This window comes from Semicossyphus pulcher, unplaced genomic scaffold (assembly GCF_022749685.1).
Source record: "Semicossyphus pulcher isolate SPU_LCO1_2020_fin unplaced genomic scaffold, fSemPul1.0.p SCAF_13, whole genome shotgun sequence".
Classification (NCBI taxonomy): Eukaryota; Metazoa; Chordata; class Actinopteri; order Labriformes; family Labridae; genus Semicossyphus; species Semicossyphus pulcher.
In genome coordinates this window covers 25,358,975-25,386,950 of record NW_027211637.1, presented here as the reverse complement: position 1 = coordinate 25,386,950, position 27,976 = coordinate 25,358,975, and the positions used below count along the sequence as shown (strand labels likewise).

The window sequence follows — 27,976 nt, the reverse complement described above, 5'->3', positions numbered from 1 at the left end:
TTCCACTGAATTTCACATATTTACTTCCTGATTTGATGACACTACCTTCCTCTCCAGCCTCCCTGGCAACCGAGCCCTGTGTTTCATGTGGACACAGTGAGATGAGTGTGCGGGGCCGGTTCGTAGCGTCACCACCAACAGCAGCGCGCGAGCAGAGCGGTGTCAGGGTGTGTCTGCGGCGGGACGTGTCCGGGCTTCAGCGGACCTGACAGGCTGTGGCTCATTAAACCCCCATCAGACGCACGAGGTCAAGACAACAGTTACAGCGCGGGCGACACGCTCCTCCTCCATGTGTATAATGTAGACGCACACAATGCCACTGTGTCGGCCCAACAGGACAGGATAATACCCCAGACCTATGAGTCCTTTATTTTTAGCATTTTAATCATTACAGCCAACTGCTGAGAAATTCTGAGAAATCTTTAAATCAAGCACGAAGAGACTAACGGCTTATAGAATTATTATTCTCGATTGATGCCTGTGGGAATATGTCGTGTACGACTTATTGGGAGAAGTTGATGTTTTTGTTTTTATTCTTTTCTCACGGCAGACTTTATACAAGTTGTATCAGTGTGTTTCCTGTGTGGGTGGATGGATGGCAGGCAGGCTGGCTTTCTGGAAGCAGGTCGACAGTGTTGCTGCAGACGGTTTCACAGTGGGGTAGAGAGGGAGGGGCTGGGGGCAGTGTTTGGCAAGGGATGAAGTGATGAGGATAATTTCAGGTTCGAACATGCAGGCGTAAACAGCCCTTCTTTTTGATTGTGTTTTATTCAACAGTGCTTAGAACAATGCTGACCGCCGTTGGCTTTGAAGCAATTTAAAATGCAAGTTGTGGGCTTTAGGAGTTTGTCATGTTATGGAAACAAGCTTGACCGTCTCTCAACCTCTGACTCATGTCCTGAGCTTAAGTCCTGTAAGGGCAAACAAGTGAACCTCTGCCAGCCCTGGACTGTGAGGCGCCTCTCCATCTCTATCTGACCTCTGTATGTCCACTTTTTTCCCTTTTACTCTCAGCAGGGTCCCCCCCCTCCAGGCCCGGTGGCAATTATTTGATTTAACGATGAATTTTATAGTTTTTCTACAACACAAATAACGAATAGTGACTGTGCTAATTTGATTAACCCAGAGATCCAAACTGATCGCTGAAGGCTCAGGGAAAAATCTGCACCTGCATGCATGCGTTATAATCACACTGTAATTAAGTCTTCTTCATGAGAACTGGAGTCAAAAAAGACTCAAACTAAAAACCAGTGTTGGGCAAAAACCCAAACCATACATCTTTATTTCACAGAAACACATTTAATTCACACCCTATTTCTGCTTTTTATCTTCTATTCTGTCTCTGCCTTCCTCTGAAAGACCCACCAGAGACCGCCTCTTGTAGCCAAGCAGTAGGAGAGAGCATGAAGAAGAGGATCCCTGTCAGATCCTCCTGTCCAATGACCACTCAAGTGGAAAGGATTAGCTGTATCCTGGCCTTCTCTGGCTCTTTAAAAGCGGTCTCATTAGACCTGCTGGACCAGAGGACCCAGGGTGCCCCTGATAGTGCTGGAGGTGGTGTTGCACTCAAAAAAGGCCTGGGCGTGTTATCTCCACCCAGCAGAGGGTCATCATAGTGACACAGTTGCTTAAGAGGATTGGATCCTGGTGAAGTGATGATGCTAATCTTCTCCACAATGGAGCTAGAGATCAGTTGTCCATTTGGAATATGGTTTATATGATGGCGTTTAATTTTATGTAAGTTTAAAGGACATATGTTTGATCTCATGTCGGCCAGATAGAGATAAGAAGATTAATACCACTCCTATAGAAGACTTAGCCAGGCTACGGTTAGCTTAACTTAGCATAAAGAGTGGTGCCAGCGGTGTAACAGTTACCCTGGCTCTGTCAAAGGGTGTCAAAAGATACACTTAACAGCCTCTCTAAGCTAACCAATTAGCATGATATATCTTGTTTGTGTAATATGTAAAACCAAAGTGTAAAATTGGACTTTCGGACCAACTTAAGGACTTTCAGATAATTATAGATTGGCTGGTAGTGTTTTTATTCATTAATTGATTTAATGGTTTTTGTAAAGGAACAAGTATGACGCTTAAAAAACGATACACAAACCACAGCATTGATAGCAAAGCTAATTAGGCTAGGCCTTTGAAAAGAGGCTGTGTAAAACTCAACAAAAATACTCAAGAGACAAGACAAAACACAAATTCAACAATGAATTAAGAGCACAAATGTTTTGTACATAAACAATACATTATAAACAGATTTTGTTTATTTGTTTGGGATCAAGATATTTAATAAGCCGAACATTTTACATTTAAACGATCCACTTGTCAGTTCTCTCTGGTACACACACTCAGTAATGGTTACAATAGTGTCTCTTAATTAACTCCAAACTAGTTTGTTACCTTGTTACCTTTCTGCCAACATCCATCCATCCATCCATTATCTATACCGCTTATCCTGTTCAGGGTCGCGGAGGGCGGGGTACACCCAGGACTGATCGCCAGACAATCACAAGGCTGACACATAGAGACAGACACTCTCACTCACGCCCACACCTATGGGCAATTTAGAGTCACCAATCAACCTTACAAGCATGTCTTTGGACTGTGGGAGGAAGCCGGAGACCCCGGAGGGAGGGAACCCACGCATGCACGAGGAGAACATGCAGCCACTTTATTAGGTACACCTGTTCAGCTGCTCATTAACGTAAATATCTAATCAGCCAATCACATGGCAGCAACTAAATGCATTTAGGCATGTAGACATAGTCAAGTATGAGTTCCTGAGTATATCAGCTGATCTACTGGGATTTTCACGCACAACCATCTCCAGGGTTTAAAGAGAATGGGCCGAAAAAGAGAAAATATCCAGTGAACGGCAGTTCTCTGGGCGAACATGCCTTGTTGATGGCAGAGGTCAGCGGAGAACGGCCAGAATGGTTCGAGCTGATTGAAAGGCAGCAGTGTATGTGTAAGCTAACACCTGCCTAGCATGTTGATCAGTCTAGCTGCCTGGAAAGAACTCATACCGTAACGATAAATAATGTCTTAATTAGTGGTCTAAACGTTGGTGGTAGGAAGATGCAGCCAGGTTAGCCGTTGCTTTCTGTTTTCAGTCTTTATGCTAAGCTAGGCCTCCAGCCTCCAGCATCGTATTAACTGAACAGACCTGAGAGTGGTTATCGATCTTCTATCTTAACTCTGACAAGAAAAAGAATCAACTTATTTTCATATTATCCAGCCTTCTCTGTTTTATAACCCGCGTGGCACGTTTGTCTTTTACACTCCGTTCTCCTACCTTGTGTGTCTCTGTGTGTCAAGGTGACAGCGCTGCTCTGATAATGTCAGAGGAACGCTGTCCGCCCTCTCCGGACATCGCAGCTGTCAAGTCACTGTCGACTCAAACCAATCTTCACCATGTCAGCTACATCCTCAGACCACACACACACACAAACACAAACGCAGATGCTCCCTAGGAAACATGTAGCAGCAAAGCACATTATTTTCAGCACAGCTAAAGCACAAGGCCCATCACCTTAGCTGCAACTACAGCTGCCATCAGTATGCAACACATGCCACTATAACTAAGAGAAGAACATATCCTGGGGAATACACGATGTAAGCAAACAGGGTAATTGTTCATTGTTCAGAAAAATCTATAAAAATCTATATCTGTGTACAAGCCTCATGCATCACTGCAGAAACAGAAATCACTGTCAGTGCTGGCCATGTTCGACTGCAGCTACAGGTTCTTGTCCTGCCTGTGTGAGCCTGTGTGCATTCAATGACCCGCACCTTTATTGAGCGCAAAGTAGATTTTCCCATGTGACACAAGATGTGCTGGAATGTGCACTAACTCCTGTGTGGTGTGTTTACATGAAAACAGTACGTCAGCCTGCAGCAAGCACAACGAACATGAGGGAATGTCTCTTTTTCTTTCGGTTGAACAGTCGTGCTTTAAGGTATGTTTGCATAGAACAAAGACATAGTTCCCATGTTGTGTTATTTCATATATCGAGCCGATGAAGCTGAAAACATTCCTGACTTTTATGCCATGTGAAACAACAACCACGCAGACCTCAGGCGTGGAGAACTGACAAAGGTTAACAACAACCTTCAGCCTGCAGTCACAGGATCTTCCTCTAGCTTGTTATGTAATTGGCACTTCCCCTCCACCTTATTACAGTCTCACACCTCCTGTTCACCCTCCAATTGTGTTTCCTTTTCTTTTCTCTCCAGCTCATTCGCCATGTCTAAGACAGCGGTGAAGAAGCTGCACTGGCGCTCCAAGGTGCAGGACAGCTTCGTCCCCTTGCTGGGCTTGTCGGGGGAGCTGGGCGTCGCCGTCGGCGGTGGAGCAGATTATGGAGAGTTTCCTTTCCTCACGTCGGTTCCCGGGGGCGGCCTCACGGTTGGTGACATCATCCTAGAGGTTGGGGGAACGCCGGTATTAGGGATGACACTAGGAGATGTCCGGGGTGTCCTCAACTCCTGTCCCCATCCCATCCGCATCAAAACTGTGTCCCCAGGTATGACTCGGCACTCTCACAAATCACGCCTCTGTAAATTAGTCCGCAGTTCATTCTTCCGGCGGGTGTAAATAATCATCACGCTGTCGAGAAAGGTGCGAACATTGCAAGCATTTCCTTCTGCTAATGACATATATATATATTACACGGGACAGCAACTCTGATTGGACAAGAAGAAATACAGTGCTGATATAGAGTATAACAGCACTGGGACTGAGACAATACAGTTAATTAACGGTACAGCAAAGGATCTAAATTGATCAAGCTGGTACCCCCTTAATCATCATCTGATTATTGTCAACAAAAGCAACTGTCAACAGATAAACATACTGATAAATGTTCATATATGTTGTTTGTAGAACTGTTCACAGCACTCCTGTGATTATTTGGCAATAAGCTAAGCCCAGCCATGCTAATATTCAGTATAACAGCCCTCCCTCTTGTTTGACATTGCTTAATTGCCCATAATAATGCACTCAATCTTCATTTCTCTGCCTAACACTGCAGACAGTTTAACTTGTTGCTGTTTTGGATTGCACTCACTTCATCAGTCTACACCCAAACAATCTGTTACCCTGTCATCCAAGCTGTCACTCATAATAATCATGCTCAGCTGACTCCCACAAGCCAAATCTGCAGCCTGGAGCATTCTGATGCCTGATTTGCACTCGTCAATTAGTCCGGATATGTCAAGGCGACCAGTCAATATGCGGATAGGGGGTCAACATTGCGGGTGACACATGACAGGAGCGAGGCGATATAGTTGTCTGTCACCGGCGAAGGGGCCTTGATGTTTAGATCAGGGGGCTGGGGTAACGGATGTCTTTGTTGCCTCCGAACAGAGCAGTATGTCACCGGGATGTCACCTGACCGCGGCTCCCGATGGCCTTGCCGGCGAGATTGATAGCTGATTTGGCCGCAGGGGTGTAAATGGGGACCTTTGCTCCCGATCCCACTGCTGCTGCTAGATCCATTATCATTTCTGAAGTCCGCCTGGCCCCTCCCTGGGCTGCTCCACTGCGTGTAGTGTGGACAGTGATGGATGAGCTGATGCGACCGGTTGCTGTACCACACCTCCTCCTGCTCCTGCTACTACTACAACAACTCTCTCTGCTCCAGGCTCAAATACAGGACACAGGGCTGCAGTCTCCAGAGGCAGGCAGCGTTTTAAAGGTTTAAGCAGTAATACTGTTGCTCTGAGGGGAAAAAGCAGAGAGTAGTGATACAGTATGATGAGTCTATCTAATTTCGCTCCGTGGATTCAGCCAGCAAAGCCCCAGAATACAGAGTGATGCATAAACATTCACCCCCCTTGAACTTAACCATATGTTGTCGTGTTACAACTGCAAATTACAATGGATTTTACTGGGGTTGGAACCAAAAATAGTCCATAGTTTTGAAGTGATGGGGGCAGGATTCAAATTTATCATGTAACAAACAGGAAGACCCTAAAGATATGACATAAGACATATAGATTTAATAAACAGCAACAAACGGCTAAACAAAAAGGCTTACTGAAGTGAGTCCGCGGGGCTGGTTTCACAAAGATGTTTTAGACTGGTCTATAGTGTTAGGCCAGTCTCAATATTGCTCATAGATTAATCTAATGTAAATTAGACCGTTTCACAAAAATAAAGTGACTAATTTTAAGGCAAAAACATCAGAAAGAATTTGACACGTAACCCCCGTGTTACCATGGTAACAAACAGTGACACCTGCTGACCAGTAGCACCAAATTTTGAATGTCTTTGATGGTCCTTTTAACAGTCAGGTTAACACTGTTTACTGTTGCTGCAGGTTTTATTTTCCAAGTATTTTTTATGCTGGGGTAAACGGACTTGAGCGGTGAGATGTGTTTCTCGCTCTGCCATTTTTTTTGTTTTAAAGAAAAGTCTTAATTTACCCAGAATTCAATGCACCATAGTCCTGCTTAAGATAGTCAAGAACTAAACTGCTTTGTGACGGATGAATTTAGACGTCTATCTGAAGTCTAACTATTTGTTACATCTAAGCCAAAGTCAAAGTCGATCTTTGTGAAACCCCAGGAAATAAAATATACAACCAAAAATGCAAAAGACAAGGAAACAAAAATGAACACTAGAAAGAGCACTCGGGCTGTGTTCGAAATACTACATACAGTACTGCATACTGCATTCGGTGGAAGTATGTAGTATGGAGCTGCAGTATGCTACACCAGGCGCCAGTTTCCGGTTTGGAAGGCAGAAGTAAACAATAGCCCGCCAAAAGCAAACCCCTGCTTCTTAAGCTATAGCGCCCCCTTTGGCTTGAATGCAGCGGCCGTCCGCCATTTCAACTGCTGTTGTGACGTTCCAGCACTTTGCATTGTGGGACACAGTAGGTGAGGTAGACTGGTCCGAAGCATACTGGAGATTTTTTCCGAATCAGTATGACATCCGGGTATTTGGCTTTTGTTTGCATGCTGCATACGACATACTACATGTTGGCCAAATACGTACGTGCTGCCAGTATAACATGCGATTTCAAGCACAGCCAAGGAATACCACGAGAAATAATCCAAACTGGAAACAAGGTTAGAAGGCAAAACCAAATTGACGAATAGAATGGGAGAGATTAAATACACTTGGAAGCTGAGACAATCAAGGACCAGGTGAAAACAATAAGGGCGGGGCACACAATCACACAGGCAAGAAAACACACAAAGGCAGGAAGTACAGACAAATGGGAGAAGAAGAAACCAATACTCTTTGTGTGCTTCTGTGAAAACCTACAAAAAACAAGTTAGAAAACACCTCGCTAAGATCAGGTGCAACCAATTGCCTTCAGGTGAACACTTGTGCATCCAAGAGACGTCTGCTTTTTGACTGCTTTTGTTTGTTTATCAAACGATATATAGCCCAGAGAAGTCCATTTGAAATCCAGGTTGTTGAAGGTGGAAACATCCAAGGGGGATGAATGCTAATGCGAGGCACTGTAGAACCTCCTCTTCCCATTGCTATTAACCTTGACATCTGACTTCCTCAATGCTTGCCTGTATTGCACAATGTTCGAGATATGAGCTCATTCAATTTCAGAGAGCTGATGTCGAGGTCTAATAGACTAGAAAATAGCAGCTGTTTCATAACGAGATGAACAAAAGCCCCTCATATCTCCCAAAAGGCAGCTGGCTGGATTCATTTCCCTTTACGGGCAGCAGACATATGCAGCCAGTAATATGTACGCAGTTGACTGGCTCCACTAATAAAGTTATACCACTGTGACGTTTTTTAATGGCGCACATCACAAATTCAGTCTGCTACTGGGCAGAACCACTGTAACAGACGGTGGGGGTAGGAGGTGATGGGGTGTACAGTCTGTAGGGGAAGCACCGACAGAGCGGTCGTCTGTCAGAGTGACATGCCGGAGATGCTCTCAGCCAATCCATAACAGCAAGTGACCTGTCATCAGAGGCCGTAAAGCACTTGAGATGATATTAAGAGATGAGAGAGAGGAAACCGAGCTCAGATGATCAACTCTGCCTCCCCTGGTGACAGCCGCAACTGTTGTGTCTGCAGCAATTAACCTCAGCGGGTTGTTATGTATGCATGAGGTACTCAGGAAAATGTTAATACTCACGATCTATAAGAAGTGATATAGAGAGATCCGTGTGTGTGAATGTGGATGGCTAGGTTGTAAAATGAAAGTGTTAAATCAAGCCTGGCAGTAAAGATCAGTACTCTAAATAAATTTCAGTCTCTATTCGACGGGCAACAAACAAATCTTCGGGTAAATATGCATCATCAGAGTGTTTGTGCTTACTGGGCTGATTCTTTATGTCTCTCTCTCTTTCTGCTTCCTCCTCACCCTGCCATGCTCGTACCTTTTGCCCTTCCCTCAGGCTCCACATTGTGCAAGGATCTCAGGTTGTATCTGAGTAAGTGCTTCACACCCGGCTCAGTGGACAGCCAACTTCAGCAGGTCATCAGAGAGAACCTCTACCTCCGAGCTGTACCCTGTAAGTCCAATTTGTGCTTCTCTTTGTGCAGTCAGTATACCCCGTTTGTAACTTATATTTCTACTTATTTCAAGCCTACTGTGCAGGCCTTTGTTTAATTTTCTATCTTTAGAGTTGGTCAGATAATAATACCAATAACAGAATGCCTGTGATACAGCCTAAAACGCACTATTAGGTATCAGTGAATACGCCAGCCAGTGCACAGATCAACAAGACTAGGTAAAAACCTAGTATGTGGATGACAGCATCAGGTCAATGTGCGCTTTTGTGGGCAATGTGTTACAAGGACTGTCCTTATGAGGCCGATGATAATGTGTTTGAAAGCAGGTGCGCGCTGCGAACGTAGGTGAGGACAGCGGAGGAGCAGCGGAGGAGCAGCCCCGCCTACTCCCTGAACAAAGCATCCAGAGCCGTATAGACAGAGAGTCGTGTCAGTAGAGGTCCAATATGCTCCATGATCCACCAGTGTGATGTCGCAACTCTCTGTCTCTACAGCTCTGAAAGTGCCATCACTCACTTACTCAGTCAGTCAGTCAAATGCAGACCCATGTGCAGGCCTGACCCCGACAGTCAGCCAAAAATGAATAGCCCCCCAAAAAATACTTAGCCTACAGAGCAATAATATAATCTGTAGCTGTCACAAGCTAATAATGTTTAAGAGCTGAAAACAGAAGCTGATTTCAGGTTAATTATCGCGTCACTGATAGAAAACGACAATCAGAGTGCATGGCTAGCAAAGAGGGATATGTTAGCCACAGCTAGCAAAATGTCAGCAATAAGTGTCTTCCATCACAGATTTTAAGAGTGTATATTTTTAGTTAAGTTAACATTATTTAAACTGGTAAAAACATAAAACAAAACAGTTTTATATAAAAATACGGGGTTTGTACAACCCTTTTCAGCACACAAAGGGAGCTCAGAAGGGGCTGTTAGCCGAGCTTAGCTTAACTTGTTTCTTAGCGCTCAGCTTGTTTGTAGTTAGGATTACCTCAGTGTAGTGTGCTTGCCCATACAATAATTATAGTAATATCTCATCCATAGAGGGGAAGTAGTGCATAAATGTAAAAAAAAATAACAGTAATATGTTTTTTTTCTTTTTATATCATACTGGTATCGGAGGGATAGGCTCCTTGATATTGGCTAATGCGCTAGTCTAGGTATCAGAATCGGTACCAGGAGAAAAAATACTATCAGAAAATCTCCTTGCTCATATTAATCTTTCCAGGCGTACCTCTCTCAAGTGACCTCATTAATTCTAAGAAAACACACCTCATAGTTCTTAACATATCTTGGTGTTAATTGGCGTTTAAGCCTGCAGAACTGTTTCCCACACTTCCTTGTGTCAATATATGCAAGAAGAACTGGGATAAATTAATGAAGCAAGGAAAGAACACTTTATCAGGGCCTTGTTATGGGACTATAATAATTTAAATAGAGTTTAACTGAGGCAGCAAAGGCGACAGGTGCGATCAGTTTCGACATTTCCACTTCTAAAATACTGGGTTCATCCGTAGTGGCAGCCTCACATCAATCCTCACCCCTTTGTTCCAGACTGTTACTTTCTTGAATGTGATGGTAGTCGTGTTTGACAGGTTTCATTTTTCTTAGCACAGTTTTTGTATGGCCCCCCCTAAAAGAGAGGCCTGATTTATTTCCGTGCTTATGTATAAAATCAGGCACAATGGCAGCCAAACGCAGCTAGTTGTAGTACATCTGTTGCCATCTTAATCCTGTATAATATGACGTCACTGGAAAAAAGCTGGAGGATAGAGCAGCCGTGTAGGCTTTTCTGAGAAAGATCTGTGTTTTTTTATGTAATTCTATGACTGACGTCGGTCGGGTGCGCTTATTTTTTCAGGTGCTTATATGGAGGACACTATAGACCACCTCGTGTGTCTGAAGTCTTAACCTTGCCGTAGCACTGTGGGCTTGCTGCTAATCTCTCCTTTAGTCCAGGAAGTAGGTCATGAGGGACAGTCTGCCTCACCAGCCCACTCGCTGACAGGACAAGGCACAGGTCAAAACTCCCAGGATGGTGCGAGCGCGATAATTCTGCCTCTCTTTGCACACGATATGCATATTCATATTATAGTATAATTACCGCTTTATTCAAATCAAGCTCCCTCATTACTTAGCCATGCATGCGTGCATCCTGTTTCATCTACAAGCAGCTGCTGGGAGAACAATTGCCTAAATAAACAGTTATGCTTTTAGCTGTTTCAGTAAATGGATTTAGAGAATGGGATGCATAAAAGAGGCTTGTTATGTAAAAAATGAGATTAATAAGTAATTTGATGTTTTAAAGACGCAGCATATTATTATTTATTGGCAGGCTTTTGTAATACACTACACAAAGCAGTCTAGCCTTCCCGAGCATGTGGTGTTAAACTTTGGACGCAACTTCCAATCTCTCAGTGCTTTCTTTTAGTAAGAGTGACAACAAGTCAGGCTCAGCCCCCGGGTGTGTAATCCTCTGATCTGCTGGAGACGGCCCAATAAGATGCTGTTGTTCTCATGCCGACACAAACACACGCACGCTGTCCTGATCCCGAGACGGCTTGGACACCATCACGCCTCGTGTCAGTCCAGTCGTAGATATAAAGAAGCAGATTTTTTTTTTTCTCTTTAGTTTTTGTTTTGCATCGAGGAGGCATCTGTGCTCGATGTAACAGGAACTAAAAGCTGAGGAGTTTTCATCAGTGGCTCTTTGTGGCCCCCTTCAGGACCACATGTATGTTCCTCCTGTTTCAGGAGACTCTTTGTTGTACCATGTTCTCTGTGATTAACACTTTGACTTATGTAAGAGGAAGATTATTCGCCTCTGAGGCACATGGAAGCTAGTTTAAGTTTTAAAATCTGTCTCTTAAGCGAAGATGAGGCTTCAGTTTGATGTATTTTTGATGCTTTTTCCTCCTCTGAAACTGTCTGGCTTTGTGCGACTGTGCTATTTAAAGAGTATCACAGTCCCTGAGTCCTTTTGATGAGACAATGTGCTGTGATGTTTGAGCTGGCACTGGTGCAAGAAATATCATTACAAAGGCTCAGTCAGGAGGGCAGCGCATAAAAATGGATATACTACTGTATCAATAATCTAGAAGGGGGAGTTAAATTAAAAGCAAATGTCTATCAGTGCCAGCGTGGAGGATGGGCTGCCTGTAGACTAATGGCTCTGTGTGCTCTTATTGAAGCAGACAGGATGCTCAGTGTGTAGCCTTTGGGGAGCAGGTAAATGTATTTTGTATGATCAGTTCAGTAAAACAAACGCTTTTATATAACACAACTTTCTAATTCATACCGTTTGTTCTGTGTGCAGGTTTTTATCCCTCACGTAACCCTCCAGAACTTTCCCATCCATACTCGTATAATCGCACGGACCATTTGTACCATGTGCCCTTGAATGATTCAGTTCCAATGTCGTAGCTTTGAGGCTGGCTGCGTCTCCGTCTCCTCCACAAAAGACTTTTCTAATTGTCTTCAGCGTGAGTCAGAGATAAGAAACATCATCATTTAGTTATTCTAATTCGCTCGCTCCGGCGTTGTCACGCAGATCGTCTGTGGCCTTTTCAACCGCACGCTTCATTGTTAGCTATTTGTGTGCGATCATCTTGACAGACAGATCTCTCTTTGGGTGTTGATACTGGATTCTGTGTAATTACCTCTTCAATATCTATCTCACCCCTCTCCCCGGGGATCAGCGCGCGGCGCCTACAGGGATAGGCGGGGAAGAAGAAGATGTCAATAATCCATCCTGTCCCCCCCGCTGACATGTCATATATATTTCCAGGGAGGGTGCATAGATAATGAATCCCTGCCTCGCACCGTATCAGCTGCAGAGATAATGTGTATCCTGAGGGCAGGAGAAGAGTTACACATGTCAGGTGTCATCAGGAGATTTGCGATCAGATCTTTAATTAGACTAAGAGACGTATGATTTCCTTTAAGTGGACTGGTTCAGTTTTTGTAGTTTTTGGTGACAAAGTGTGCCAAACGCTGGTGCAGTGTGCCCAACAATGGAGTGAAAAATGGTCTTTTTGAATATATACAGTATGAGCAGATGGTATTTGTTGCGAGCTATAATGATGGCCAATCACATCAGGTGTTCACATCCCCTTTAAAAACACCAGACAGTTTCTTAATGAGCCGGGAAGTGAGGATCTCTTCTCTAAGAAGCGCAAGGCGTTTAAGGAAAACTTGAGCTGCTTTTCCAGCTTCCAGCAAATAAGTGTCAGGAATTTTTTCACATCCTTTAGACAAATTATGAATGAATAAATTCATCGAGAAGAGAATATCCAGCTTAACTGGGAGTATGTAATGTAGGTGGTGCCGTAGAGCTATACTGACACTGTCATGCACGAGACACTTTCCCCATTTCTCATGTGAGTGCAAAGTTAGGTGAGTTTTGGGGCACATTAAAGCTGCTAGATCTGTGATTTTATCGGCAAAGAAAGAAAGAGACAAATAATTCTTTGCATTTCAACAGGGTCCTCGCAGCCGTCTGTGAGGTTTTCTTGCTGCTTATGAAACAGACCGAAATTAATTCTGATTACTCTATATGAGCTACAAAAGCAAACCAGACCATCAGCGACAAGATTCATTATTTCTATATGGTTATTTTTAATGCCTGAAACAGCTGGCGGGGGGTAGGTGTCCGACGAAGCGATTAACCGCACGCTGCTTTTGTTTACATTTTTCAGGACAGAAATTTAAATTGTGATTTTTTTTGTTTAATCCCACCACTTAAGCATGTACAGGACAAAGTCAGCAATGAGATAAGACGCCTTTGTCCACAGGGGGCGCCAAAATCAACACAAACCGAAAGTTTCTCACAGCAGCTTTAAGTCAACTTATATCGGGTTTTTAATCTAATTGATTAGCCCATAATTCAATATAGTCAATTTTCATATAAAGCCAGGAAAATACCTTTTTGCATTTTCTTTTGTGATAAAAAAAGTAGTCAAGAAGAAGTAGCCTCACAAAAAGGCTACATGCATCTATTGGCTACAACTGCCAGCACCAAATCAAAGGCTAATACCTCATCATCAGCTGATCAGGACACAAACTGTATATTAAACACACTTAGTGCTTCAGAGAGATGAGGTGCAGCGTGGCACAAAGTTGAAACAAAGAATGGACTTATTAGATATATAATATGTACAGTTTCAGGAGGTGGAGTACATCAGTCATTTACACCTGCTTTAAAAGCAGCGCACAGTTTTCTAATCAACCAGGAAGTGAGGGTCAAACCGTCTCTTCTCTGGGAAGCAGAGAGTCCAACATAAGAAAACTCAACCTGAGCTGAAAGGGTTCATCAATCAATCCATTTGTCGATTAGCAAGGAACAATTATGATCATCAATGGGGCCTGTACAGGGAGGACCTCTGTGACCCTAAGGATAAGCAGTACAGATAATCGGTGGATGGAAATGTTCTTTTTGTCATATTTGAAGCAAAATTTTGTCATGAATCGGTTTATCAAGGAAATAATGGTCAGATTAATTGATAATGTAAAAAAGGATGCAGGAGGAGGATGCTACATATATACATGTTTAGTGATTTCATCTAAAGCCTTGAAACATGATCTTTGTGATTAAAAGTAGTAAAGCAGGGTCAGAGTGAGGCGAACAAACTCCTCCTCTGCAGCTGAAAGGAACCCATACTGTACATTAAACACACTTTGTGCTGCAGAGCGACGAGGTCAGACCGAGATGCCTCATGCTCTCTAATGTTTGTGTTTCCAGCCCTTTGTGTCTGTGTTTATTCATGTGTTAGTTAGCTGCAGTGTGTGTTTGCATGCATGCTCTGTGCCGTCCCGCGTGTGTCATTGTGGCCGCGAGAGCCGCTCCCGGGACAGCAGTGCATTAATCACGGGTTTTATAGGGTATGTGGGTGTGACTCCCTCCTGCCGGCGCCACGCTGACATCACATGTGGTCCTCGAGGAGAAGGACGCAGATTCGTCCTTAGTTTGGGCTTGGTGTGATTCTGTCTTGGGAGAGGAATTGCTCGTCTCAAGGTCAGAGCGGGCTTAATCAGTCCTGTGAGAATGTGATATATTTCACGCTACATGCCCGCACATGCGTTTAACGGTTTCATCTGTGATTCTGTAATGACGGGACACTTTTTTTCTGCTGTGGGTTTGGACTCCCTGCTCTCATCCAGGCCAAGGTCAATGGGAATCAATTATGATGACACACCATTGATCATCCGAGTGCTCCGTCTTGTGCAATGTTGATAGAAATACTTGAAGACTTTCACGGTGCCTCATTAATGATTAATTCTGTTCTCATTGATCTGCTCATAATAAAGAGGGCCTGGTAAATGGCTGCCGTCATCATCGGGCTCTTCGAACCAAAGGGCAAATTATGGCTTGTGGGTGAATGCTCCGTTGCTCTGGGAATGAATTTACATCAACAGTGACATGCTCTGAATTAAAAGGTCACTTGTTTTTATTATCAGTAAATGTACTCCTTTCTAAGATTGTTTTTCGCTTTAATTACAACAAGAATAGATCCATTAGTTGTTACCTTTTGTTTGTCGTCGTTAATTTGTCAAACTAACGTGATGGAAGACCACTTATAGAATGCTGAGATGTTGTTTTGTTTAACTCAGGTACATGACTAATGAGCACAAAGGGCCTTGATTAATTGATGTATCATCCAAGTTGGAGCTAGCAGTGTTTGTGGCCTTCACGGCTCAGATGTATGACGGTGTATTTCTCTCTCCCAGGTACGACCAGACAGGCCAGAGATGGAGAAATCACAGGCGTAGACTACAACTTTGTCTCCATTGAGGAGTTCTTCTCCTTGGAGGAGTCGGGAGCGCTGCTGGAGAGCGGGAAGTTTAAAGGTGAGGATATAACTCGTTAAACCGTCCCAACTAAAGCCACAAAAACTTTCTCCAGGGACGAGGAACCTTTGGAGGAAATCGGTGCATCCCCATTGCAGCGAGCGGGGTCTAAAATACATTCTGGGGACATTTATTTAATTCCTCAAAAGTAAAGAAAAAGGTACAGGAACTTTGGGGGTGGGGCTTGCAGCTCTGGACATTTCTTATTGGTCAAGTATTTGCAGTATTTCATGTCAGCCATTTTTTTCCTTTGGAGGATCTCATTGCTTACCTTTCTTCAGGGCAGGGACTGAGGTCTGAATTACATTGTGTGGACATTATTTGAATTTTTTATTATTTGAAATTATTTGAAAAAGTCCAGAGAAAAAAGTAGAAGCTCGCAGCTTCGAGCATTTCTGATTGGTCAAATTTTTCTGCATTTTATTTTGTCTTTTAGAGGAACTCAGTGCTTTCCCAGTGCAGGGGCCGAGGTCTAAATTACATTCTGGGGTAATTATTTTACCTCCAAAAAGCACAGGAAAAAGCACAGGAACTTCTGAAATGGTTCTCGAAGTTTCAAAAATGTCTGATTGGTCAAATATTGCAGCACTTTATGTCAGCTTTTTTTTCTATGGAGGAACTCAGTATTTTCCCAGGGCAGGGGCCGGGATCTGAATTACATTTTAGGGACATTATTTGAACCTCCAAAAAGTACAGAGAGAAGTACAGGAACTCTGGGGGCGGGGCTTGCAGCTTTGAACATTTGTGATTGGTCAAGTATTTGCAGTATTTTATGTGAGCCATTATTTCTCTTTGGAGGACCTCAGTGCTTTCCCAACGCCGGGACTGAGGTCTGAATCACATTCTTTGGACATTATTTGAATCTCCAAAAAGTACAAAGAAAAGTACAGGAACTTTGGGGGTGGGGCTTGCACCTCTAAACATTTTCTATATTATATTCTCTTGCTGTGAAGCAGTTAGCTTCATAACTTGCTTAATCTTCAAATGGATGAAGCAACCAATTGAAATGCAGACAACAGGCTGATGGAAGCTTTGGTGCAAACGCGACACACTGCAAACGATTTCAATGTAACCGGAAACAAAGCAAATAAGCGTATTTACCACAGCTGTCCCCTGAGGGACTATTTCCCTTCTTTAAATATATTCATTGTATTTCCTATTAATAACGAACACTGACATTTTTTGTTGTGATAAATGAGGTTAACATAGATCATAATCGGACAGCCACCTTCTTATGCATATTAATGCCATCAGGTGTTGCTCAGCTCGTATCCACCCCGCAGACTCCTCCCCCAGTAAGGGTCAGAGGGCTGCCTCTGATTAAAATGCCTCCATACATTAGCATTCATAATTTATAAGAGTTTAATGGGAGCAATGAATGTCCTCCTCACTCGCCTTATGTGTGACATTGACGGACTCATCGCTACAGCAAAGCAATCAGGAGCTTCTGCGGCATTGTGCGCGCGGTCGCCTGCAGAAACTGCAGTAAATGGTGACGGCTGGTGACCTTGTTGTTGGGTTCAGTAATCTAATGTTTCCCCTCAACCCATTTTGGATCTCCATGAGCCAAATGGAGGAGAGGAGGTAATTTAATTTGTTCTTTAGCAGCTGGAGCAGATGGTTCGGACTGAGAATATAGAACACATACAGAAGATGATCTCTGGGGACACATGATGCACGTATACGGACGTGTGCGTTATGACAGGAAACCATTCTGCGACTGAATATCTGAATATAGAGTTTTTTATTTACATGTTAAAGCAGAATGTGTGCTGCGACTCACAACCTTTAGATTAATGTCAATAGATTTTATTTTTATCCCAAGACATTTCGCTTTATTTCAGTCTCAGTTATAAGATTTGTTTTGAGCAAATACACAGTTCACTCAGTGTGTTTACCTTTTACAATAAGCTTATTACACTATAGCACATTAAGAAATAGAACACCGGGTGGTTTTCATTCAAAAAAGAAGGAGACAACGCTCCCTAAATTTCTTCATATTTGTTTTTCTGGAGCCTCAACGAGAAGGTGATCTGGCCCATAAAGATGTTTTAAAATCTATCATACTGCAATCCAGTTTCATGATGCCGTTCTCCTGTCCTTCTGCCTCTCAGGGAATTACTACGGCACACCTCGGCCCGTTCACATCAGTGCAGAGACCCCCCCCATCACCTACCAGGAACACCGCAACCTGCTCAGAAACTTCCGCACACGCAGCAAATCGCTCAGCAACCTGGAGAAGGCTGCAGAGGAGGGCGAGAACAGCGAGGAGGACTCGGGCCTGTCAGGCGAGTATCGCTACACCTGGCATGTGCGAGCGAGGTCATAAATGTAAATCTGGAGGAAAAAATCAAGAGCTAATCGGGTGCTAGCGGTATCATAAGAAGAGTATTGTTGTTTTTCTGTTGTCTGTTAAGTCCTGCACAGCAGCCAGCAGCTAAATGCTGCATTGTCCCTGTATCTATAGCTTCAGTCTCTGATACCCAAATTAATCAATCATCAGCACGATTAGTATGCTCTAAACTCTCAGAGGGGGCTGTGGCCTCATCGATTGCTGGCTCACCTCCAAAGGAAGGTCACACTGCCTTAGGTGGGGCAGGGGAGGAGGTAAGCAGATAGGGGAGGATGCTCACGGGGAGGTCATGTAAAAAGGAAGCAGGGAGTGTTTGAGTTAAATCAGTAAATCACTCTACACTGTAAACTCTAACAAGTGAAGTTTACTTCAAATAAATTAGGAAACCGATTACCTTGGGAAAAGTACGTTAAAGAACTTAACTGGGTCGAGTCGTGTGTGTGTGTTTCAAATGAACATATTTGAGTGAGCTGTACTTTTTTAAAGATGTGATCTTAATGTATCCAAGTACTCTGTAAAACCTGATAAGTCAAACCATTTGAGGAAACCTAACTCTTTTATTTATTGTTAAGGTAACTTAAATAAATGTAAACAGTACCCCGCATTCTGAACTGATCAATTAAGTAAGATGAACTTAGTTAAGTAGTTTATCTCCACTTAAAACTCTGTGTCGACTCATTTCAATTGAGGAAACCGATTACCTAAAACCTTTTAAGTTGCATTAACACAAAAATTTGATGTATAAGATGCATTTTTATTAAAAAAAAAAAGAATCTATTCTGGAAACATTTATAGTTTTTATTCAGTAGCTTCCATGTCATGTGACCCAGTGTCCTCAAATCAATGTCAGGTGTTAATACTCATTTGGATAAATAAGACACACCTCACGACTGCAGCTAATATTTTGTATTCATATTTTTGTATACAGTTTTATGTTTTCTTTCTTTCAACGGACATTCATCGTCATGATCGCCCTTGCAGCCGCCACCCTTACAACAATCAACGTTACTGTAGGCTGCCAGCTACAGCTAGCTACCACACAGCTAGCTTAATTCACATTTTACCCTGACTTTAACATTTTAAACTAGTTAAAAACAACTACCGCATAAAACAGAAATGTCACTGTGCCCGTTGCTGTGTCCTTGGTAGAGGTGAATGATTTCAGCAACAATCATAAAACGCAGGTTTCCCTCCAAAAATACTCCCATTCCAGTACAGACATGGCGTATCGTCGTATCGTCTCCTTTCACCTTGTGGGCACTCTCTTGCGTCAGAGCAGCCCTCAGGTGGCATTTACAGCTATTAAAAATGCTATAAAAATGAGTTAACTAACCGTAATCAATTACTGCAACTTAAAGTGTTCTGAAAATTAGTATCACTCAAAATGAATGAATACCACAACAATCATTTTAGAGTTACTGCTAATTCACTGGGATGAGTTACATCAAAGTGAACTTACTTCTTTTATTAAGAGAGACTGTTACAGGACAGAAGAGCCAACACATGGTGGTTATAGATGTTTTTCTATCATCAGTAAGATAACGTTTTCTGTATTAGACGTGATGGATGACTCAGCGTGCCAGACGGGGTTTATCATGCGAAACAGAAGGCTTAAAAGACTCATTTATCACCAGTGGTGGAAGAAGTAAACAGAAGCTTTATCCAAGTCTATAAAAGCAACAATACAACATATTTAATATTCCATTACAAGTAAAAGATCCTGCATTCAAAATAAAAGTAAAGAGTTATGATTAGAAAATGTTTTAACGATCAAAGTGAAAGAACTACTTTTTGCAGAGAAACGCTCGCTGTGACATAAAGACCGGTAGTTTAAGAGTCGAGTTCTGCTTCAGAAATGTTTTATTAATTCTGTGGACTTTTCTCTAATCTTTACCTTTTTTGAAATATTAATTCCTTTTACCTTTTTTGGCCTCAAACTGCTATTTAAATGAAATGTTCTGAGAAGTTTAGAGGGGAAATGTCTCCTTGATCGAAGCTCAAAAAAACTCTCAAATCTATTTTTGGGGGGCCTTTTTATGCCTTTATTCATAGCCTGGGGACTGTGGATGTTATCCGAAACAAGGGAAGAGAGAGTGGGGATGACACGCAGCAATGGGCCGAGGCTGGGAGTCGAACCTAGGGCCACCGAATTGAGGACTGGGGCCTCTGTATATGGGACACTCGATTTAAAGTGATAATCTCAAAGATCTCAGTCTCGTTCTATTTGGCGGCACCTAATGGCGATAACACGTAATTGCGGGTGAACACTTCCCAGATTACCAGACATCCACGGTTGGCTCCGGTTGTAACTCTTGATTTTCCTCGCTGACTGTCGCTTTCATTTTTAGACTGTTTGCTTCATCTGAGCGTCGAGTTTGTTTCTTTTTCTTTGGATTTTCACTTATTTCTGAAGTTGTATCTGTAGTCATCCATCTTTTCTTTGTTTGTTCAGCCATAGTAGATTACTGTTTACTCGCAACACTTGCAGAGAAAGGAAAAGCAGCCGCTTATCTCCGCCTACCCTCTCTGGCAGACCAACCACTGCTGGCTGATGGAAAACGCGTCACTAACTGGGCGTCTCTTGTGGCACAAAGGCTTTCATCAGTGGGCCATAGGCTCAATCACCATTGTGTTACCTCATTCGGCGATAGATATTGACTTAACAGACATTTATTTAAATGAAAATCTTCGAGATTATATCTTTAACTGCTGAGCTGAACCGGCAGTTATTTCGTCTTTCAATAAATTTGTTGTTTGGTCTATAAAATGACAGAATGAGGAGTGAAGTAGCAACATCCAGAAGCTGGCATCAGAGAGTTGTGCCTTTTTTATACAACACAAATTTCAAACTGACTGATTGATTACCAGAGTAGTTGGTGATGAATTTAGAGTTGACAATTGGTTGTCTCCTTTAATCATTGCAGCTCTTATCTGAAACGTGACAAGGGCCACAAATAGACACTGTTTTTTGTAAGAGATCACCACTGGTATTTTATAAGGTTCTTTTATATGTTGTTTTCATGTATCATATTGTTTTATAAATATATTTTGAAGGCAGTGTGTTTCAGAGTTGGAGAAGTGATGGGAACAAGAAACCAGAACACCAGGGCTGAGCAGAAGGAGAGCATGAGATTAGATAATAGGGGTGAGGTAGTAAGGCAGCGACACAGGGCGGTGGTGGAGGCAGGTAGGAGGGGGGAGCCTGAGAGTTAGGGAAGGTGGAGGCAGGGAGCCAAAATGGTGCACAAGATAAGAGCGAGGCGGAAATGTGTGGGAGATTATAAACGCAGGCAGGCAGAGATCCAGATAGTTAGAGACGTGCTCCAAACAAGCAGGTAGGGCAGCAGGCAGCCCGAACCAGAGGGGGGATTTGAATGCAGGATGCAGGATGGAGTTTTGAGAGAGCCATCCAACACCCTGACCTTTGCTGAGTCATCTTCTGAAGTGATACTGTGTGGGTGGAGGGCTTCGGCAAGCGCTTGTCGTGTGCAGCAGGACTCAGGACGCCCCTTGTGGTGTCCGACATCTCTCTGATCCATGCTGGAGCTCACAGCTGAAGGACAGCTACAAGGACAGCTAGGCAAAAAAAAAGTGCTTATTTTTCTTAGAGTGGCATGCATGGTGACACGCTCTGCCTCCTTAGAGGGAGGACAAAGCCGGCCGAGATGCTGACCTCAGGCCTTTCTGCCTGACAACCCCCCGGTGGAATTGCCGCCATCAGGTCGTTAAAGATTGCAGGAGAAACTTTTCTACCTTCTGCCTCGGGTAAATAATAAATCCCTGTCCAATTTAGATTTTTAACACTCTTTCTTGTCACTTTAATTACAGCAGGCTCTGCAGGCATCAGCAGCAGCGCCCGGCCCAGCCACCGGTCCCCCAGGCGGCCCCGGACGTCCAGCGGCGGGGATGGTCGTGTCGTAGAGAACGGGATCATCGGTGGCAGAAGCATCGCCAGGGTGAGAGGTGTGATGCCGGATCACTGGGAGCTGGCCTTCAGTGACCCCGGAGAGCCTCACTACGTCGAGTGAGTATCGACATGTTCTTCACACACGTGTTAAAGGAATAGTTCAACATTTTGTGACACGTTTATTAAGCTTATCTTGCAGAGGGTTAGATGAACGATAAAAATCCTCTCTTATCAGTTTGCTCAATATGATCTTGATTGTTTTTTAATCCGAACAAAAACGTGATTTTGCCGTTAAGTTAGCTTAGCACAAAAGCTGTAAACTGGGGGAAACCGCTAGCCATCTTCTGTCTGAAGGTGAAATCTACCTTTTAAGCTTCTCTGGTTCAACATTTTCTATCTTGTTTGTTTAATCCTCACAAAATATCAAGTGCGAAATCCATAAATAGGATTTGCTGTGACTGCTTCTGGAAACATCCAGTTTTGTGTCAAAGTGAGTTTCACCGACAGATTGTGATTGCCCCTAATTTAAAGGGCCAGTACGCCGATTCTCAACCTCAGTCCTATCATGCTATTATGAGGAGCTAATGCCATTATAGTAGGAAAAAAAATGCAAGCTATCCGCTTCTCCAATGGGCCCTGGAAAACCTCCACCAGATGACGCGTTTTACGTAGTCTGGCGGAGGTTTTCCAGGGCACATTGGAGGAGGGAGCCAGGGAGCTTGCTAAACTACACTTCCCCAATCTAGGGCGCCCGCCTCCGATGTCATGTCTCTTTCAAAATCGTCAGGTTTGAAATGTAGACTGCAGACCTGAAGATTTTTTAGACAATCCACCGGTATATATTCTCATCAAATTTCAGATTCTGCCGCTCTGAGCCATCGTCTGCAGTGAAACCGGTAGTATTTCACTCCAGCGTCTCTCGCTGGGCCGTTCCTTTCAGATGGAGGGGTGCAATGCATGCTGGGTGTTGTAGGAATGTAACCACGTGGCGAAACCACAAGGTGTTTGTACAACTTTTGCCACAGCTTTGGCGCCAATTTAAAATATTATTGCTTCTATCGATTACAGAGAACACCAGCTTTGACTGATGGTGGCTTTTTCCAGGTGCAAATTTCTCCTTTAAGCCTGAGCTCAAACGAAAATCATTGCCTAACATACGCTGTAACCCCATGAAACATTATTAACTGTTTTTTTACTGAGCTTAAGAGATGCAGGTCGGCATGTTTAGTTACCTTTGAGCAGCTAAGCTAAGCTGACTGTATTCTGGCTCCAGCTTCATATTGAACAGACACAATAGCAGTATCTACCTTTTTATTCAAGTATTAGCAAGAAGGTGAATATGTCTGCTTCCTGAAATATTAATAACTATTCCTCTAAAAGGATTTGAATACAGTAGAGCTTCTTTGCAAAGTTCTCTTGACTTTCTCTGGAAGTCATCTCTGTTCTGAGCATATTGAATTCAAATGCTGTCATATCCAATACTATTATGTCTCTGAAGAGGCAGGCTTTTCATTTGCTTTCCCCCCTTTGTGTTTCCAAGACGCAACCCAAAGAGGACCAGCTGGCAGAGTGCTCGAGCGTCAAGCCGAGAGACGGTCTACAAAAACGAATGTGAGCCTCTTTGTTTGTTTCTTTCTTCCTCGTGTCTCTCCCTCTCTCTTTCTCTTTCTGGGTGTAATTATTTCAACACTGGTGACACATTTAACTGTTGAAGGGCCTAAATGAAGCTACATATTTGTCAAGAGCGGAAGTAAGAGACAGAGGCAGCTTGTTAGAGTCAAATGAGATGGAATGAGCTTCTAGCGGAACAGAGACATGTAAGTGATTAAGGCCTAAAGCTCGGAGCTGCTGGCAGGGAGCCAGACTCGCTGCTGAGGCAGGCGGGGTTGACACGTGGACGGCACGTGACCGGCAACTTAATTTCATAATTTGGTCGCATGATTCGCTGTTAAAAGAACAAGGACATAATCTAGTTTTTAAGGTCTGTATGACATGACTGCATGGAACCCATCTGTTATTGTGCCATGACTCCAGCTTAGGCTCAAGTGCAGTACACTCGTCTCACCAGCAGAAGGGGATGTTCTGTCCATTATGGCCAGAATTACCTGCACAAGAAAGGATGAGCACAAGTGGAATCCAAACTGACACTTTCAAAATGCTAGCATGGACAAAATTTTACATTTATGTAACTTTAAATGACTCCCAACTTTACAAACATAGAGCTCAAATAAGAAGTAAAATGGGAGGAAAATATTGTCCACTGATTTTGTGATGCAAAGGCCAAGATTACAGCCCTGAGTCGGGTAGATCTAAGAGATTATGCGCATATTTGAAGGATGTATAGTCTGTTAATTGTTGCTGCATTTAATGCAATTTTCCACCAAAAGCTTTGGGGTTTGTGTGCATGTCTTTTTATTTATACATATTTTTAGTTACAAGCCATCTGGAGGTTGTATTGCAGAGTCCTGACACTCTCTGTTCTTCTTCTAAACTCCTTAAATACCCTTTAGTCGTCCAAACACACAAGACTGAAACTGACATCTATCCTTTTTACACTAGTCTGCTTTTATTTAGAAATCCGTGTTGCCTTGAAGACTTGCATGACTAGTCCCCAGAGCTAAGTATCATCATTCTCTCATTCTCTCTCTGTCTCTCCATAAACTAGGGTTCACAGACCTGCCTGGGGATCTCAGGGGTTTCCCTGTGCACACACACCTGACCAAGGGCTCCAGAGGGTTCGGTTTCAATATTGTCGGGGGCAGCAGGCCGAGAGAGTTCCTCCAGGTTTACAGTGTGACATCAAGTGGACCCTCAGCTCTTAAGACAGGTACACTGACAGTGAACCGGGAGTGATTTCTGCACGAGAATGCTAGCTGAGATGTGTTGCTAAAAAAAGATAAGTGAGATGATATCAACTGAAGAGAGGAGGTGGGATATTCTAGGACACAAAGACAAAACGTACTGGTTTATTATTAGACATAGTACAAGACTTTCTAGCTGCAGACTGAGCGCTGTAACTATGGAAATCTTGCAAAGCCTTTCAATCAGCCGTGTGATTTTACATCTTATCTCTACCTCTCCGTCTCCGCTCTCTGGGATTATACTTATTATGCCTTTCCTGATCTCCGACAGCAAGTGTATATCACAATCAGTCCTTAATCCTCAGGGCCAGCACGCCATAATCAAGCTATCATAACACGTGCATATGCAACGGTACGCATCCACGCTCGCACACAAATACCCAGATATTACTGCTCTATCAAGCCCGTGCACGGGCGGTCTCTGCAGGGACTGATCCAGTTCATATCTGTTAATAGGCTGGTTTAGAGGGATTTGTTGGTTGGATTAGTCAACGCCCACACAAAACACACAGACACTGTTTCATTTGCAAAATACACTTATCTGCACACGGTTATCTCAAGCATATGAAAATGTTTGAAAGAGTTCAAACCGCAATCGATAAAAACAGACGTGAAAGGAACCAAAAAGTTGCAGACATTTAATTCTGAAGGCTTGACTGATAAATCTGTTGGCCGATATTTTCCAGCTGATACGGCCCTATGATGGATATACCTGTATCAGAGTATGTTTCCTAATATGCCCTTATATGAAAACCTTTTTAAAGAACATATAATGTTGAGGGCTGCACGGTGGTGCAGTGGGTAGCGCTGTCACCACATAGCTAGAAGGTTCCTTGTTCGAGTCCCAGCTCGGATGAAGGGGAGCTTTCTGTGTGGAGTTTGCATGTTCTCCCGGGTACACAGTCCAAAGACATGTTAGGTGGCTGGTTAGGTGGTTATTGGTGACTCTAATACCCCTTTCCAACTAAATTTTGTGTGTTGACGCAGGTTTTTAAGACCTGCTTATAGATGCCGATTGTCTCTGTTCCCATTGCCAGTGGAGTATACTCCCTTTGGTCTCTCTTCTGCTGCGTCACTGTCTGACATCACAAACGCGCCGGAGACAGGGTTAGTAAACAGAGAAGATGTTACGGTGGTTAGGTCTTTATTGTATCTATCACTCATTCAGTCTACTGCAGAGTCATTTGACCCGGGTCTGAATATCGATTGTAACCTTTCCCATTAAGCAAAAAAGCCGGGCGTTAGTGAGTTTTTTGACCGGTGGGAAAAGGGCTTAAAATTGCCCGTAGGTGGGAGTGTGAGTGTGATAGGTTGTCTGTCTCTATGTGTCAGCCCTGTGATTGACTGGCGATCAGTCCAGGGTGTACCCCGCCTCTCGCCAATTGACAGCTGGGATAGGCTCCAGCCCTCCAGCGACCCTGAACAGGAGAAGCTGTATATATAATGGATGGATGGATATAATGTTGAAAGCAATGCTTGGGGTGATTAAGAAATGATGTCATCGCTTAGTTTGTCTAGCAGAGCATGCGCCGACTCCATCGCTAACAACACTCCCAGCACTGTCTGCAGCACAGCATCACAGCTGAGCAGATCGGCTTCGCTAGAATTGGTTGCTACATATTCTTTGAAAAAGTTGTTTGATTTAGAAAGCAGCCTCCAGATTCCCTTTAATCCTTTAATATCTGATTCGTTAAAAGTTACGGTTATCAGTTGGCCACTAGTTATTGTGCTTTGTATTATTCAAAATCAGAAGTATTGTATTCGATGTGTTGTAATGATGTCTTCTTCTGTTGTGTTTTATCAGCGGACATCCTCGTGTACATCAATGACGTCTGCGTGCTGGGGGTGTCTCACAAAGAGGTGGTAGAGATGCTCAAGTCGGTGCCTGTGGGCCACAGTGTGGACGTGGAGGTCAGAAGAGGGTATCCCATGCTCTACAACCACGACGGCTGTCCCAAGCAGCCCCCGCCACGGTTTCTAGACAGCGGGGACCCAATCCTAGCACCCACCACCACCCAGCCTCAGCCTCTTCACCAACTACCTCGCCTCCCTACGCCCACTCCCCAGAGCCAGCACTTTAATTACAACGGGGTCCACAGTGACGTGAACTACATGGAGCCAGGGGTGACCCTGGATGCTAACGGAAATGCCATGTCTTTCGCTATCAGACATCCGACTTCGTACAGGCGCTCCAGTATAAGCAACGTCACCTCCTCTGTCCCCATGCGTCCTCCTCGTTCTATGAGACACATGGCCCGGCTGCAGTCGCTCGACCCGACGCTCGCCAGTCAGAGCGACAGTGAAGTCGTTTCAGCCATCGGTTCACACAGGTAACGCCTACACGTACATCATAGAGGCGGTTACTGCAGCAACTGTTCTTTTGAGATGCATTCAGTTGACTTTGTTAGCTCCAGTGATAATTTAGGGAGTCTGCTTGGTGGCATTTTAGTTTTAGTCTTGCCTTGTGTGCTTTACTTGTAACTCTAACTGTATGTATGCAAAGACTTGTAGCTGCTTTACTCTCTATTTTAACTCCTCCTGTTGTTTTTCATCAGGGCATCAATGATCCGCAACCACAACAATAACTCCCTCTCAACGCCCCCTCATCATTCGCGTCACGGGCCGTCCAAGTCCTCTGAAAGCGACCTGTCCACCTGCACCCTGTCGGGGTCCCGGCTGCCCCTCCCTCAGTCCCCGAGGAGACCCTCAACCTCCCCTGGCGGCTCCCAGAGTGCCCGTTCCCGCCTCTTCCGACCGCAGACCGGCTCACTTCTCAGGCCTCCTCCTACCCCGGAAAGCCCTCACTACCGAGGCTATAACGGCTTCTACAGCAACACGAGCCCCACAGCGAGTCCCAGCAGTGTGTCCTCCCCCGGGGGGGGGAGTATGGGCAGTTTCAGCGGAGGGGAGCTGGTGCCAGTGGCCTTGGCTCAGAGTGACGGAGACCGAGGGCTCGGCTTCAGCGTGACGGCAGGCGGTCCAGGAGGCAGGATGACGATAGTGAAGAGAGTGTGGGACAGGACGCAGTGCAACTCCCTGCAGCCAGGGGACGCTATTATCAAAATCAACGGAGCAGATGTGCAGAGTCTCAGCTTTTCACAGGTAGAGGAAGAGAAAAGGGGAGAAAAAGTGATGTAAAGTCAAACAGTTTGTAGCGTATGTGTTAAAACAGTGATTTTTTTCTGCTTTAAAAAAAGATGTCTGCTTGCTACCACTTGTAACAGAGTGCTTCTAATCAGCACAACTGAAACATGATTTTACCTATTGAGACTCTTTATTTGAACTAAAAATTTGTAGGTTTATTTTATTACTTTATTTTTTTAGTTGTAAACTTTCAAAACCATCATGTTTTTTATTTTGATTTTAGCACTTCTCCTGTAATTGAATCCCTTTTTTTCATCATGACCGTGTTAAGAGCATCCCCCGACATTTCGTTAGTCATCAGTATTAATTATCGCTGTTTATTCACAAGCATAAATTCACAAGTATGTAACACCGGTTTAGA

The 27,976-nt window shown here is 43.8% G+C and overlaps 1 protein-coding gene across 1 annotated transcript in view; it reads left to right on the top strand.

The window, feature by feature from the left end:
* Nucleotides 1–27,976, top strand: part of LOC138590419 (membrane-associated guanylate kinase, WW and PDZ domain-containing protein 3) — a 50,786-nt gene that overhangs the window by 9,579 nt on the left and 13,231 nt on the right. Inside the window, exons 2-10 of the mRNA XM_069661057.1 lie at nucleotides 4,245–4,534; nucleotides 8,391–8,507; nucleotides 15,231–15,350; nucleotides 17,465–17,638; nucleotides 21,532–21,727; nucleotides 23,151–23,221; nucleotides 24,276–24,437; nucleotides 26,276–26,801; nucleotides 27,027–27,573. Coding sequence (XP_069517158.1) covers nucleotides 4,245–4,534; nucleotides 8,391–8,507; nucleotides 15,231–15,350; nucleotides 17,465–17,638; nucleotides 21,532–21,727; nucleotides 23,151–23,221; nucleotides 24,276–24,437; nucleotides 26,276–26,801; nucleotides 27,027–27,573 — 2,203 coding nt within the window. The remainder of the gene's footprint in view (nucleotides 1–4,244; nucleotides 4,535–8,390; nucleotides 8,508–15,230; nucleotides 15,351–17,464; nucleotides 17,639–21,531; nucleotides 21,728–23,150; nucleotides 23,222–24,275; nucleotides 24,438–26,275; nucleotides 26,802–27,026; nucleotides 27,574–27,976) is intronic.